Source organism: Primulina tabacum, chromosome 5, assembly GCF_025594145.1.
Source record: "Primulina tabacum isolate GXHZ01 chromosome 5, ASM2559414v2, whole genome shotgun sequence".
Taxonomy (NCBI): domain Eukaryota; kingdom Viridiplantae; phylum Streptophyta; class Magnoliopsida; order Lamiales; family Gesneriaceae; genus Primulina; species Primulina tabacum.
Window position 1 is genome coordinate 12596310 of NC_134554.1, and position 13828 is coordinate 12610137.

Below are 13828 nucleotides of genomic sequence, written 5' to 3' on the forward strand. Positions count from 1 at the left end.
TATATATATATTCCGGATAACCACTATTTTATCATTTTTTATCTTTAAAATAAATTTTACATATTATGCAATATATTAATCTCGGGTCAGACAAACTTGATGCCATGTTATCAAATTTATCTTTATATGTTTTGATACTTTACCAAATTTATCCTTATAAATGTTGATAATTATAACATGACCGTATTTTTATAATATATATAAATCCAGCTAATTATAAAATTTTATCAAACTCCTAAAAAAAATTGAACAAACACGCAACAATGCGTGTATCAAGTACTAGTGTTATATAAACTATGGAGATATTTGTACAACCAACCTTTTTTCAATTTTTTTTAAATATTCTTGTTCCAAAATTGTATGATTGAAATTATGTCCATTACTTTTAATGTGAAAACCAACACAAAAAATCTTATAGAATCACACACAACATTCCAGTACTGCATGTATGGATCTCCCAACAAAATCCAGAGTATAAAAAAGGGAAAAAAAAAAAAGATAGTAAATCCGATAGTAAAATCTAAATATAAATGAATTGTCCTAATTAAATCCGGATTTTAGTTGGCTTTGGGAGGATTGAGTTCGTCCCAAGCTTGAATCCACGTCTCCATGGCATCCGCAAGCTTCACAAAATAGGGGTCCACTTTTCCAAGCTTCTCTTTGACCTGTTTGGAGAGTTCGATGTAACACTTCTGGACAGTACTGTTTGAATCTTTGGAAAGAGTGGCGGCTTGGAAGAATGGTATGATCTCTTTTTGCCAAAAGATACCTTTGTACTCCTTCTTAAGGTTCACGAATGGGTTGCTCGCTTTGCTATGCCAAATATATGGGAGACCAGTTTTCACTCCCAAGTTCAGATGATCACAAATAACCTAAAAAAACACGATAAACATAATATTCTAGTCCTTCAAACAAAAGATGAAGCGAACTGGTGAGGTTTGTTTATGTACCTAATTGGTACACCAGCCAGCCCACATATCATCGTAGCGTCCGATAGGCTGACCATCTCCCATAAGCACGAAGTACATGGCAGGGCCAATAAGATCGCGATCGAATGCGAGATTCATCCCGCACATGGGAAATAATGTGCCCTTGGGGATTGTAAACACTACATCAACATATCTGAAATACATGCAAACAATACAACCTCGTATTGAGTGACATTCTGAGATTCTTGAAAGTAAATGATACGAAGAGATTATGTTTAATTTCACCTGATGTTTCTCTCAAGAGGCTTGACAAGCTGTGTGGGAGCGTCGTAATCCGGGATGTTCAGTCACAAGCCATGAGAAACCGCTGTTGCCACTTCTTCCCGGAGGCTGAACGGATATCCGCGAACGAAATCTGTGCCTTCTCTAAAAGGATCATACAATGCATTGCAGAAATGTGGAGTTGATGGAGATAGCAGATTCTTGATGTGTTGTTCCAAAGCATTTATTGTTGTTTGTGGTATTCAAATATGAGAGGAAAGCAAGAAGAAAACAAAGAAATGGCTTCGTAGAGGCAAGTGTCACAAGCATCAAACAATGCCAAAGGAATGAAAAAAATGCCAAAGGAATGAAAAAATGTCAGAAGACATGATCTTTGTTTTCTTCTTGCTTTCCTCTCATATTTGAATACCACAAACAACAATAATTGCTTTGGAACAACACATCAAGAATCTGCTATCTCCATCAACTCCACATTTCTGCAATGCATTGTATGATCCTTTTAGAGAAGGCACAGATTTCGTTATGCTGAATTTACTTGTTTACTAAATTTTAAATATTTTAATAATTAATTACTCATCACCAAAATTTATAATCAACAAACAATCAACTGTACTTTTAATGTAGCGGTCTAATATATATGTGTCGGTACGTGTAAGTAAATTATTATACCTTAAAATTGGCATACATCGTCATGTGAAATTGACGGATTTCTCGGGCATCGTCGAAAGACTAACTGCCTAACTACCCCTCAATTTCACTGTAGTATCCTTTTATTACATTTTATCATTTCAAATATTTTTTTGAAAATGTAGAAATTATGTTTTTTAAAAATTATTTTTACATAAATTTGATTTTTAGAAATAGAGGTATAAATTTATTGTTGTGTTCCATGGCCAAAACGAACACAACCGATAAAACAAAATGGAAATGGAAGAAAGGTTATCATGTGGGTACAATTGTCTGGGTTTACATGAACCGCCAAGAAGTTCAAGACATCACGTTCACTTCGTGGCCTAGTAAATCCGATTGCATTCCACTAAGGCAGGTTCAAAACCAAAACTACCTCTCCTGATGTGATAATTTTTCGTATATACTCTCTCTTATGCATCACGAGCATTCATGCATTAATTTCATTCATGTGGGGGATTGTTGTAATTTTGGTGCTTAATGAATGAAAATTAAGCAAATAAATCAATATGTTTGATTGGAAAAATTTGAAACGAAGAACGAAACTTAATGAACGAATATTAAGTTCGGTGGTTCTGAATTAAACTCGAAACAAGTTCATCAAATATTGAATGAAATTCAATCGAGTAATCGGAACGTGTAAGGGACGAAAATCGAAAAAAAATTGGTCGATAAACAGTAGCAGGCGCGCACCTGCGTGCGGATCCGCGCGCATGTGCGCGCCTGCTACTGTTCATCGACCAATTTTTTTTTTCGGTTTTCGTCCCTTACACGTTCCAATTACTCGATTGAATTTCATTCAATATTTGATGAACTTGTTTCGAGTTTAATTCAGAACCACCGAACTTAATATTCGTTCATTAAGTTTCGTTCTTCGTTTCGAATTTTTCCAATCAAACATATTGATTTATTTGCTTAATTTTCATTCATTAAGCACCAAAATTCCAACATTTATGTCTTTGCCTGTTGGGTCTTTTGCAACCTACAAAATAACATCAATATTAATTCATTACTATTAGATCATGCGAGCCAATAATTCAGCTAACCTTCATATAAATTTCGTTAACGTGTCTATATTACTTTTATTTTTTGTCACAAAAATATATCATTCTAACATTCGATTCTTTTGGATTCTCTAATATATTATGATCTATTTGTTAACTAATTTAATTGAGATAATAATTTATAAAACAAACCCACCAAATTTATGCCTTACTTAAATTTGAAGTAGTCTTTTACTAAAAAAAGTTTAGTACCTAAGTCGATAATTCTTAATGGATAATTGATATTTATACTTTGCACTTCATTTGTGAATAAATTTGACACATATTTTATACATGGAGTAGAGCGTTTGGTAATACAAAATAGAACATAAATTATACATGTCAACTCCGCCCTACTTTTAATGCTATTAAGTTTTTATTTTTGAACAAAATTTAGTTCAATATTGAAAGATGACATAAAATTATAAAAGACAAGATTTGTAACCAGTAATGAACCAGGCACAGTATCAAAACGCAGAAAATGAGAGTAAAGCTTACGAAAACAGTCATCATCGATGGTGTAGATATACTTCTTCTTCGAAACCATGTATCCGAAGCACCGGCAAGCCGAATCCTTGAACGAAATACACGACGCTTTTGGTCCCAGGATCTTATTAATGTCGTTTCGGTTGTACAATTCGTAATCAAATCCATCGGGGACCTTGATCACCTTCGAAGGATCACCATCCTGCACTAATCACTATGATTAGATGATATGGCTAGAAGAACGGCCTCCACATCTCTAAGAAATCGAGATTCCGTATAGTCGGAATCACGATATCGAGCTCGTCTTTGAGCTGAGGTGCTGCGGCGGCCATGGGAACAGGCAGAGGAGTCGGAAGTTGTTTGGTGTTGTGGGGTTAGGGTTTGAAGTTGAGAAAAATGTTACGTGGTTTGGTTTATATAGAGATTATGAGATGCATGGTGCACTTGCGGGAGCCGTGGGATCGGCACGTGCGGCGGGAAGAGTTGTCGGAGACTATTTTTGCATGGTCGAGGACTCGTTCAAATCAGATAATCTATCCGATTTTACTGTGAGGCCGTCTCTTATTTTTAAAATTTTATTGGATACTGCATTATAGTTCCATATATTTGCCTTATGCGATTTTGAATTTTTTTATGGCGTCGAATTTCAGTTTAAGTCCGATATTTTTGTTATTTTGTAATTTTAATATTTTTTGCTGACTTGACGCTAAAGAAACAGCTTTGCAGCAACTGTGGTCTGGATTTAACATGATGGTGATATGTGCAATGTCATCATCAATTTTCCATCAAAAAATGACTAAAATTGTTGAATAGTGAAATATAATTGACTAAAATTGAAATTGAACAACGTAAAAGACTAAAATTACAAAATATATATATATATATATATATATATGACCAAAGTTACAATTTTACCTATTTTATTTAATTAGCACATTTTAGAGCAAGTGTTTTTTTAAATTGATTTTCTGTCTAGTGTGCTACATGATGTATTTCACCAAGAATAGTTCGCGTATTAGCTAAATAAACTAAAAAAAAATTTATTGCTTGATATATAAATCGATAATATATATGATTTTAGAAAATAAAATAGATATAATACATGATTTTAATTTGATTCGCACTTATCGGTTGTATATTTTTCTCCTCAATGTGCAGTGATTGGAGTTAAGTAATATAGAAAATTGTAAACAATCATGTTGCTTGTATTTTTTTTTTTTTTTTGTATTTATTGTTTGGTTGATGTGTATAATTTTTAAAAAACTAATAAAATATTTCTATAAAAAAATTTATAAATTGTATAAATAATCTGTGAATGTTAAATTTTGTATAAATAATTTAATAGTTATTATTTAATTTGTTTTTTTGGACAGGGGTTCATACGAATCATTTTTGTAATATATTCTATTTTATTAAAGGAGATCATGATAATAACCATGTAGAAATAATATCAACTTTTTCTTCCAACTTTACCCTTATATGATATTAATATTACATTTTTGTTTTTTGTTTTAATTTCAACACACAATTTTTTTTATTTCAACAATTATCTATTTAGTCCCTCCATAATTTGTCAAATTTCACTTTAGTCCATCGATAATGATAAAAATAACTGTACACATATGCATCGTCTGTGCAGAGTAACTAGTGTAAATGAAATGTTGGTCGACATTGTCTTAATATAATGGGAAAATACTTATATTCTCCCCAAAAAAGCTATTATAAGACATTATAAATTTTTACACAATAAAATATCATTGTATGCAAATGAAAATTTCAATTAGTTATTAAGAATTACATCCAATTCTTTATTTTAATAAAATTTCTAAAATGTTTCAAACAAAATTTTCTTAAAACCAATATATAAATTAGTGTCGTGGTGTAATTTAAAATCCCCAAAATAATCTTCTTTCTTTTTTTTTTTGGCCATTTATTTTTAAAAATTTCATTTTATTTTAATTTTTCAATATTTTTTAATATATATATATATATCGAGTAGACATGCGCCAACCGAACCGGGCGAGGATATATAATTCTCTGGGCCGGAAAGGCTTGCGGCGCCGATTAGTTTCCACGGAGACCGAAAAGTCATATATCCAAATTGATTAGCATCTGTGGCAGCTCAAAAGGTCCAATAGTGGATCAACCTGGCGTCCAACATTCACAATTATTGGTAAAGGAGTAAACTCAAATCTTTTACCACGGATCACGAATTTGATTTCTTTTTTACCCACGTTTGTGTTAAACCGTGTGTACCTTTTTCGCTATTGGAGCTTTGGTAATATAGAACGATCACTGGGAGATTTAGTGTAATATGCTTGGCAAAACATGAGAGTTTAGAAAATACTACGCGTTGAAGTCAACTTATTTGCAGTTGGGGGCTTAGTTGCTTGTGTTTGTGGGCTTAGTTGCTTGTGTTTGTAGAGTAAAGTTTCGATGTATCTAGATTGCAAATCATAAATTAATACTAGAGGAAATTCAGTTAATTTTCTGATGCAGGTGTTAATGTGTTATATGGAAAATACTCACGTCCAGAAGCGTTAAACTGATCTGCTTTTTTCTATTCTTTTTGGTACTATGTACATATTAATCTATAATAATGATGGTTAGTGCGCAGAAACCCGTATGTGGAAACCATTAGGCGCTTCAACCCTTGGAAATTTCATTATCTTGTTTCCACCTACTTCTTCCCATTTGTATCGTGTCACGAAGTAGTGAAGGAAAGTAGAGATTTCGGCCAGGCCGAGTTCTTTCCCGGGGCACTGCCTAGTTCCACCCCCAAAGATCAAGAAATGGTGCTGGTTCTCTAGGCCCCTTTCCTGCAATTTTTTAACACTGTTTGTCTTAGTTTGATATAATGCTGAGTTCATTTTATCTCACTTTGGGAATTAACGATCCCCAAGGAGTATATGTGGATGAAAACTATCGGAAACTTGTCTTTACGAACCAGCCATCTCCATGGATTGAAGGATAATGGATCGGGATAAAGGCAAGGATCGTAGTTGACTTCTCTTGTGTAAACATATATCCTCCACCCTCGTGGAATCATGTATCCTGAAATAGAAATATAAAAAAGAGACTAGTTATTATACAGTGCACCAGCTTGACTTGAGCCTTTGTCGACTGCATGAATGACAGTAGGAGAATGAACCTTCCTCCTTATCCAAAAGGATGGACAAAATAACTTATTTGGACATGCCGGGTCATCAATGCAATGTCATGTTTGGGATCGGTTAGTTGCCATATGGATCTTGAGAGGAGTAGGGTCATCCATACATAAAAATGTATCTCTTTTTATATCATTGCTAAGTATGCAACTGCTGTTTTTTTGTAAATAATATAACGTTTATATCGTCAATAAGATAAAGAATTTAAGGACTACTTCTTGAGCCAGTGAATCCTTATCAGTTCGTGTGCTGTAAAACATGAAAGTAACAAAAAAAGAATCCATAGAAGTAGGGAAATCATTGTTATACACACCGTTTATCTCCATATCTTTGGTTGTTTTTCTCAACACTCCATTCACTATTGTAGCTAATCTTGATGTCTCGTATATGACCTGCGATGAGAATATAATTTTCGTAAGCTTGTTGAGATCTTGTCTAGTAAACGTTTCGGTTGATAGTTATTATACTCACAGCACGCGTGAAGCGCATCGATTTATAGTCGTTATAATCTATAGGGTCCTCTGGCCTTTTCCTTTCTCTAATGGCCGTATGTTCTTTCTACAAAAGTTGAAATCAACTTAGGGTAAGAAGTATTTATGTAGCTGAGATAAGCATGCTTATGACTGCATGTTTCCACTCACCCTTAATTCTTCTAGTACTTTTGGATGATCATGAAGATATTTAATGGCCATCATTGATGTAGTTGAAACCGTCTCATACCCAGAATACAAGATTGTGATGACTAAGTCAATTATGTCCTCATCACTTAGCTTGATTTTATTATGTTCATAGTTAATTAGGAGATAGAGCATGTCATTTTGGGTTTCTCCAGACGCTCTTCTCTTTACAAGCTCCCTCAACAAGCTTGTAATGGTTTTCCTAGCCTGTGTTGAGTTTAATATGTAAGTAATGTTAATAATTCCTTTGCTAGAATTCAGTAACTTAGTAACAAGTTACCTGAAACCCATGGTTGTAGTTTGTATTGGGAAGGTTGATAGGCAGAGAGAGAGTTCCTAGCATTAACTTGAAGAATTCTGGCATGAATGTTTTAGATATGGAGCTGGATTCGTCGGTTGCTATTTGCATCAGTGACGATAAAAAAGCCATCTGAAAAAAATAATGGGGATGTTGTGTTAGAACAGAGGCACAATGAGAATTATTGAGTATAGCTGATCGGAATGATTCTTGAATTAGATCAAGAGTTTCCAACGCAAACCTCCTTGGTTTTCTCTTGAATGTCAATGGATTCATTATCCCAATTGCTGAGATAGGATCTCATGAAACCATCGATTTTTGGTAGAAGTTGACCTTTGATCATGGTGGGGCTTATGAGGGAGAGCAATGCCCCTCTCATGTACTTGTGAGCAGGGCCGTGAATTGCTGAAATGTTGCATTTGCCTAAGATGTCCAGCATCGACTGGGGATATCCAGGTACAAGTCCTTTTGCTTCATTCAATAGAATATATCTATTTAGCTCGGGATCCATTGAAACAATGGTAGGACAGCCCAGCAAGTGGGATTTGAAAAAACTCCCATACCTGTACAAAGACGGAACTATTAATGAAAATTATATGAAAAACTCTAAATGGTCGGTCATTGATCAAGAAAATGTTATCATATAAATATAATATGGGCAAAGTTATCAAATTTGATCAGAGTGAGTGCGCTTATATATCAAACATTCCCCCGTCATATGAGTGCATGGATTACTCACTCATCTCTTTAGCTGTTTAACATGCGCACAAACGTTTCAAGCATCCATTGTGGTGGTTCTTTAATGCTTTCAAGTTTGTCATTCATCTATATTTGTTTTCTGATGAAATATGATATAATTGATTGAACCTGTCATTTGCAGAAAGAATGATACGAAACCTTGATCTCTTGCTTCTCATGAAGTCTGGACCTTGCTTAAGAAATTCAGTCGTCTCTCCAAAAACAGGCCATCCCATGGTGCCAGGAGGCAGCTCTTTCTTCCTGTACCTGACTTCATTCCATCTCAGTAAAGCAGTACTCAGGATGCAGAGTCCCCATAACACTCCTAGAATTACAATTAAGACAGCCATTGATTCTCCTTTGAAGCTTTAACCACTTCAGGAAGGGAGAGAAGAGATCTGCAAAAGGTATGGGTGTTGCTCTATTTCTTGTTGGCAGTTCGTGAGTTCATGTGTGCTTATATAGACTGCGGAATCCCAGTATGAATATGGTGTGAGAATAGGATTAATCTACCAAAAACCATGCACACTATGAGGTAGGACATAGCCTTAATGTTTGAAAAAGGATTTTTAAACTGAAGTGATATCAATACGAATACCATTAACATCGAGAGTCTTGAAAATGCTGTTCAGCATAAGATTTAGTTGGTTTCTCGAATTAAATGTGGTCTACGCTAATCCAATGAGAGTGAGCAAAGGGTGGTCAAGCACCATCCAATTTCATTTTTTTCAAAAATAAAAATAAAAAAATAGAATGATGATTTTGTCATAAAAATATATCAAGTTGCTCCAAACTCGATGTGTTTTCTCCTCTCTCTCTCTCCTTAAATGTTATTACATGCTTGAAGTACCTTACGGGTAAGCTTTTCTTATGATTTTTTAATACTGTTAGCTTTGATTCTTAATTATTTGGTTATATTAAAGCATTTTGGTTAGAGAAATGACCTTTGACTGATGTTAGAATTACATGAGCACATGCGCAAGACCTCTTCTGAAGCAAAGCACTGGGACTCCATGTTTCACATCCCTGTCAACTACATCCATCCATCAAACTACAAAAAAAAAAAAAAAAAATCACCTCCCTTGTCATTTTTACTAATATTACACATTCAAAATTATTTTGCTTCCAAGTTAAAATCATGAATATTATCTTATTTTTAATTTCTTATTGAATGCATTAATTCAGAAGATAGTCCTTTTTTAGTGTAACGAGTCTGTGTCTGCTGGGCGGTCAAACTATCCGAGACTTGCAAGCTAGTTGCTCTTGTCGATCGAATACAAAGCCCCATCCCCGTCCCCAGTGTTGCTTAAACAGTATGCGCTACAGCTTCATATGCTTTTTTGGATTTATTTTTTTGAATGGTGCTGTTCTTCTTCTATATAAATGGCAATAGTGAAGTGAAGTGGTAGGCTCCATGTCTTTGAACTCTCGATCTTAAATAAAAATCCATTCTAGTGTTCATAATTATATCGATATAATTAAAAACTGAAGGGTCGTTATAGTTCTTATCCTATTTTAGTAGATTGAAGCCTTGGACCAATAGTTCCTAGATTTCGATTTCTAGGCAGCTTTTCTCGTGAAATTTGACCTTAGAGTTAGTTATATTCCCTCTCCCTCTAAAAGTTCTACTGATTTTCCAATCTTTACCATACCGCAGAATCCAGCAACTTTCTTGGGGAAAGATTATATACAAGTCTATATGTTCTAAAAACTCTTTAATTTTTTGGGTGGGAGCGACTCAGTGGAATTCAAGGGTAAAAATTGAAGAAAAAAATGAGAAAGGATACATAGTTTATTGCAACAAATCAGTTGTAATTACATCCGAAATATCAGTAGGGAAGGGTAAACACACTACTTTATCGTAACTAGAGTGCGAGTCACCTGATTTGCTAATCTGTTAGCAACATTAAAGCTACCTATTGCATCTGAAATTTCGATTTGGTATATAGCAATGAGAAATCACATCATGTTCATTGGATTGAGCCAAGATTTGTGCGATTATTCATATGCTAAGACCAGTTCAACACGTGACTGCTTGTTCAAGCTCGATTATTAACTTCTGCAGTCCTGAATTTACGGGCAATTCCCTGATCTGTGCATGCTACTCTTGTCAGATTCCGCTTTGACCGTGTTGGACTAAGTTAAAAAAATCCCATCTGATTTGTATGTTTTTAAATATCTTAACAGTAATCAATACTTATAGAATATGTCTCTTGTGAGACGGTCTCACGAATCTAGACGAGTCAACCCTATCGATGTTCACAATAAAAAGTATTACTCTTAGCATAAAAAGTAATATTTTTTTATAAATAACCCAAATAAGAGATCCGTCTCACAAAATATGACCCGTGGAATCGTTTCACACAAGTTTTTGCCATACTTATATGCATGCAGTTGAAAATTGAAAAGTCTATTATAAATTATATGTATTAGCTTTTCTTTGTATTTTATTTTCATAAATATGAAAAGGTTATTCAATGTCGCTCTTTCGTTTCTGAAGGCTGGATTTATTAATATGTTAAAAATATTTATTAAAAAAAAAAAAACACACATTTTACATATATATATAAATGTGTACATTTGACGAGGATTGATCAGAGAGTGGGAAATCATAGGCAGAGAGACACGTGCACTATCTGGATCATCAGTAAATGAAAACTCCAGAAGTGCACGAGGGCCTCCACTTTGTTCCTTTGTGCTTTTTAAGACTTCCTCATCTTTCATTACAATTTACAACTATTATTATATATTTTTTATACTCAAGCAATCAAGGGGTTATTTAATTTTTATCTTTGCCCGACTATATAATTATATTCCGAGGATGGCATGAGCTGCTCGTTCGCTTGAACATGCAAGTTGTATACAAATATAACATGCCCCTACATGAGTTGATTTCACGAGTGTTGCGGATGCGAGTTGAACTACTTGGTGAAGACTCTGCACGATGAGGTTAGCGTAATGCTTGTAATTTCTCTCGTCCAGAAATAATATCAAGCTGAGTTGTGAGAAAATGATGCGAACGTTTTCCGTAACATCAACATATGTATTAATCTACTTCCTGTTTGTGAAAAAATATAAAGGGATTAGAGAAACGAAAGAAGAGAAAATAGGCTGTAGATCAAATTTATTGTAATATCAATGTCTTTTAATTTTATCACAAGGTGACTTGATGAAAAGGAGGATGATTTTTCGCTATTACTTTGAAAGGGACATCGGAGGAAACACGGGCCTGAGGCCTGACTATAATGTGCACGTGTGGGGATGCACCCACGTGCACATTGTTTCTTTCATTGAAATTGATCGGTTCTCTCTCTCCATGGTCATATCTACTCGGGCACTCGGCTAAATTTGCTTCAAATATCCACTTCCAAACTTCAATTTATATTCACCTTTTGTTCAAAATTATGTGTTTACATTTTCTGATCATGACAAAATATGTCTGCATTCTCTGAGTTCATATGTCTTTTCTCGATTGAAAATGGTACAAACATTAAAAATGTGGTACTAATATATAATATTTGAGTATCAATCATTTCAAATTTGGTACTAATATATGATTTTTTAGTAGTCAAACATGTATAACAGATTTTGATATTAACGAAACCTTTGTCTTTTCAGATGAAAATTGATATAAAATATTGAAAATGTGATACTAATATATGATATTTGAGTACAAACTGTTTCATATCTAGTACTAATATATGATCTTTATTTAAATAAATTTTAATGTGTTTAATATATGTTTTAATATCGTCACACGAGTCGTGCAGAAGAACATCGACGTCAATAAACAATACTTGGTAGATTTAGTGATTTTGAAGAAAAATCCCAAAAAAAAAAAAATCAAATTACGGCATAAAACCAAACATGAACAAGTTGCATAGCTAAAAGTTGAAAAATGTCCACTTATAAAACTAAAATTTTAATTTTCATTATTATATTTTTGTTTAATGAGATTGTCGTGTTTGAGTTATAAAATAAGTGTGTCTTGATTCAATTGTTTTAAGAAATAATAAAAGGTGTGTGATAAAAACAAGTTTTTTTTTTTTTACGTAGATTGTTAAAAATAAATTTTGATTATTGAAATAAGTAAGATTATAGCATTTGACATATTATTATCTATTATTTGCGTTTCGTGGCATGCGATACGTCCATACACATTAAAAATTTGTCATGTTAAATAATATTTGTATGAATTTCTATATGTTATATTAAAATATAAAAATCACATAATATTTTTATAATAACTTTTTATATTAGATGTGATATAATTATTAAAAAATTAAAAATATAGATAAAGATAAAAAAAATTTGTTGAAAACATGAATGTTTTGTGATACCCCTGGGATGAATCCATCAAGATCCGGCCCAAACTTCCGGCCCATATCTAAGGCCCGCAGGTGAATGGCCCATGACAAGCCCATGTATTCTCCTATAAATACCAGGTTTGAGCGTATAATTAGGGATTCAATATATTGTTTTCAGCAGCACCCTTAGCTGCTCCCCCCATACATCCTCAGTCACTGACTTGAGCGTCGGAGGGGCTACGCCAGGACACCCTCCTGGCCCCCTCCTAACGGTCTTCTTTGTGATTTCAGGCTCAAGGTAATTTCAAAACCTGCGTCTGGACTAGTGACCCTTGCTGGAATCAGACCCTGAATTTCCCGTGAGTATCACTTGGCGCCGTCTGTGGGAAAACTTGAGTTGAGACGTAGAGATGGTAGGCAGGAGAGGGAGTAGAAGAGCTACCTCAGCATCATCGCGTCCTCAGAGGGGACCAGAACAGTCTCATGCTGAGGCAAGGCAGGAACAACCCCATCAGGAGGCGAGAACAGAACAACCTCGTCAAGAGAACATGGTCGAGCAACCCCGTCCTAATGAAAATGTGGGGAACTTGACTTTGGAACAGTTGGGCCAATTTATCACCCGGACAGTGGATGAGGCAATGAAGAGGAATAAAGAGTCTATGTTTGTAGAAGAGCAAGCCGCTCGCCAGGAGCAAGAGGAGAATGTGGAGGGCAGTCAGAGTAGGGGGGAGGAGACGCGACCCCTCCCAAGTGAAGAGAATCCGGAGATAGAGGAGATGTGGAAAGAAATACAAATGTTGAGGCAGCAGTTGGGGAGCAGAGCGCCGACACCCAAGAGAGGAAGTCCTTTTTCACTAACCATTTTAGAAGAAGGGCTTCCTCCAAATTTTCGACAGTCGAATGTGGGAGAGTAAGATGGACATACTGACCCCGAGGAACACTTGGGGAGGTTTGAGAATGCGTCTCTGTTGCACCAATATTCGGATGGAGTCAGGTGCAGGGTGTTTCTGGGCACGTTGGTGAGGTCAGCCCAGCAGTGGTTTAACACTTTGCAACCCAGCTCTATACGTTCTTTTCAGGACTTCTCAGTTGCCTTCTTGCACCGATTTGCTAGCAGCAAGAGGCACCAGAAAAATTATTTGAGCCTGTTCGTGATGAAACAGCAAGAGAATGAAACTTTGCGAGAATTTGTCCAGCGTTTCAACAGTGCAGCG

General features: G+C 34.9%; 1 protein-coding gene, 1 long non-coding RNA gene and 1 pseudogene across 2 annotated transcripts; 1 reads left to right on the forward strand and 2 right to left on the reverse strand.

The window, feature by feature from the left end:
- Positions 1 to 523: 523 nt before the first annotated feature.
- LOC142546681 (putative UDP-arabinopyranose mutase 1) lies at positions 524 to 3804 on the reverse strand (annotated as a pseudogene).
- A 1620-nt stretch (positions 3805 to 5424) lies between these two features.
- On the forward strand, positions 5425 to 11737 carry LOC142546683 (uncharacterized). Its single transcript, XR_012820503.1, has 3 exons — positions 5425 to 5600; positions 8450 to 11256; positions 11469 to 11737. It is a non-coding gene; the product is annotated as an uncharacterized LOC142546683 (long non-coding RNA).
- Positions 5905 to 8703, reverse strand: LOC142546682 (cytochrome P450 85A1-like). Its single transcript, XM_075654525.1, has 8 exons — positions 8467 to 8703; positions 7811 to 8132; positions 7552 to 7701; positions 7236 to 7478; positions 7066 to 7152; positions 6908 to 6986; positions 6375 to 6481; positions 5905 to 6246 (listed from the first exon to the last, which is right to left on the reverse strand). The coding sequence occupies exons 1-8, from the start codon at positions 8655 to 8657 to the stop codon at positions 6034 to 6036; spliced, it is 1392 nt and encodes a 463-aa protein (XP_075510640.1). The 5' UTR covers positions 8658 to 8703; the 3' UTR covers positions 5905 to 6033.
- Positions 11738 to 13828: the final 2091 nt, after the last annotated feature.

What these genes read in the sequence shown, in the direction of transcription:
- LOC142546682 (XM_075654525.1), bottom strand. Translation starts at nt 8,657, where the DNA reads ATGGCTGTCTTAATTGTAATTCTAGGAGTGTTATGGGGACTCTGCATC. An exon ending in ACTACAACCATGGGTTTCAG is followed by an intron (nt 7,479 to 7,551) that starts GTAACTTGTTAC and finishes AACTCAACACAG; the next exon opens with GCTAGGAAAACCATTACAAG. An exon ending in TCAATCCATGGAGATGGCTG is followed by an intron (nt 6,247 to 6,374) that starts GTTCGTAAAGAC and finishes AAAAAATTGCAG; the next exon opens with GAAAGGGGCCTAGAGAACCA.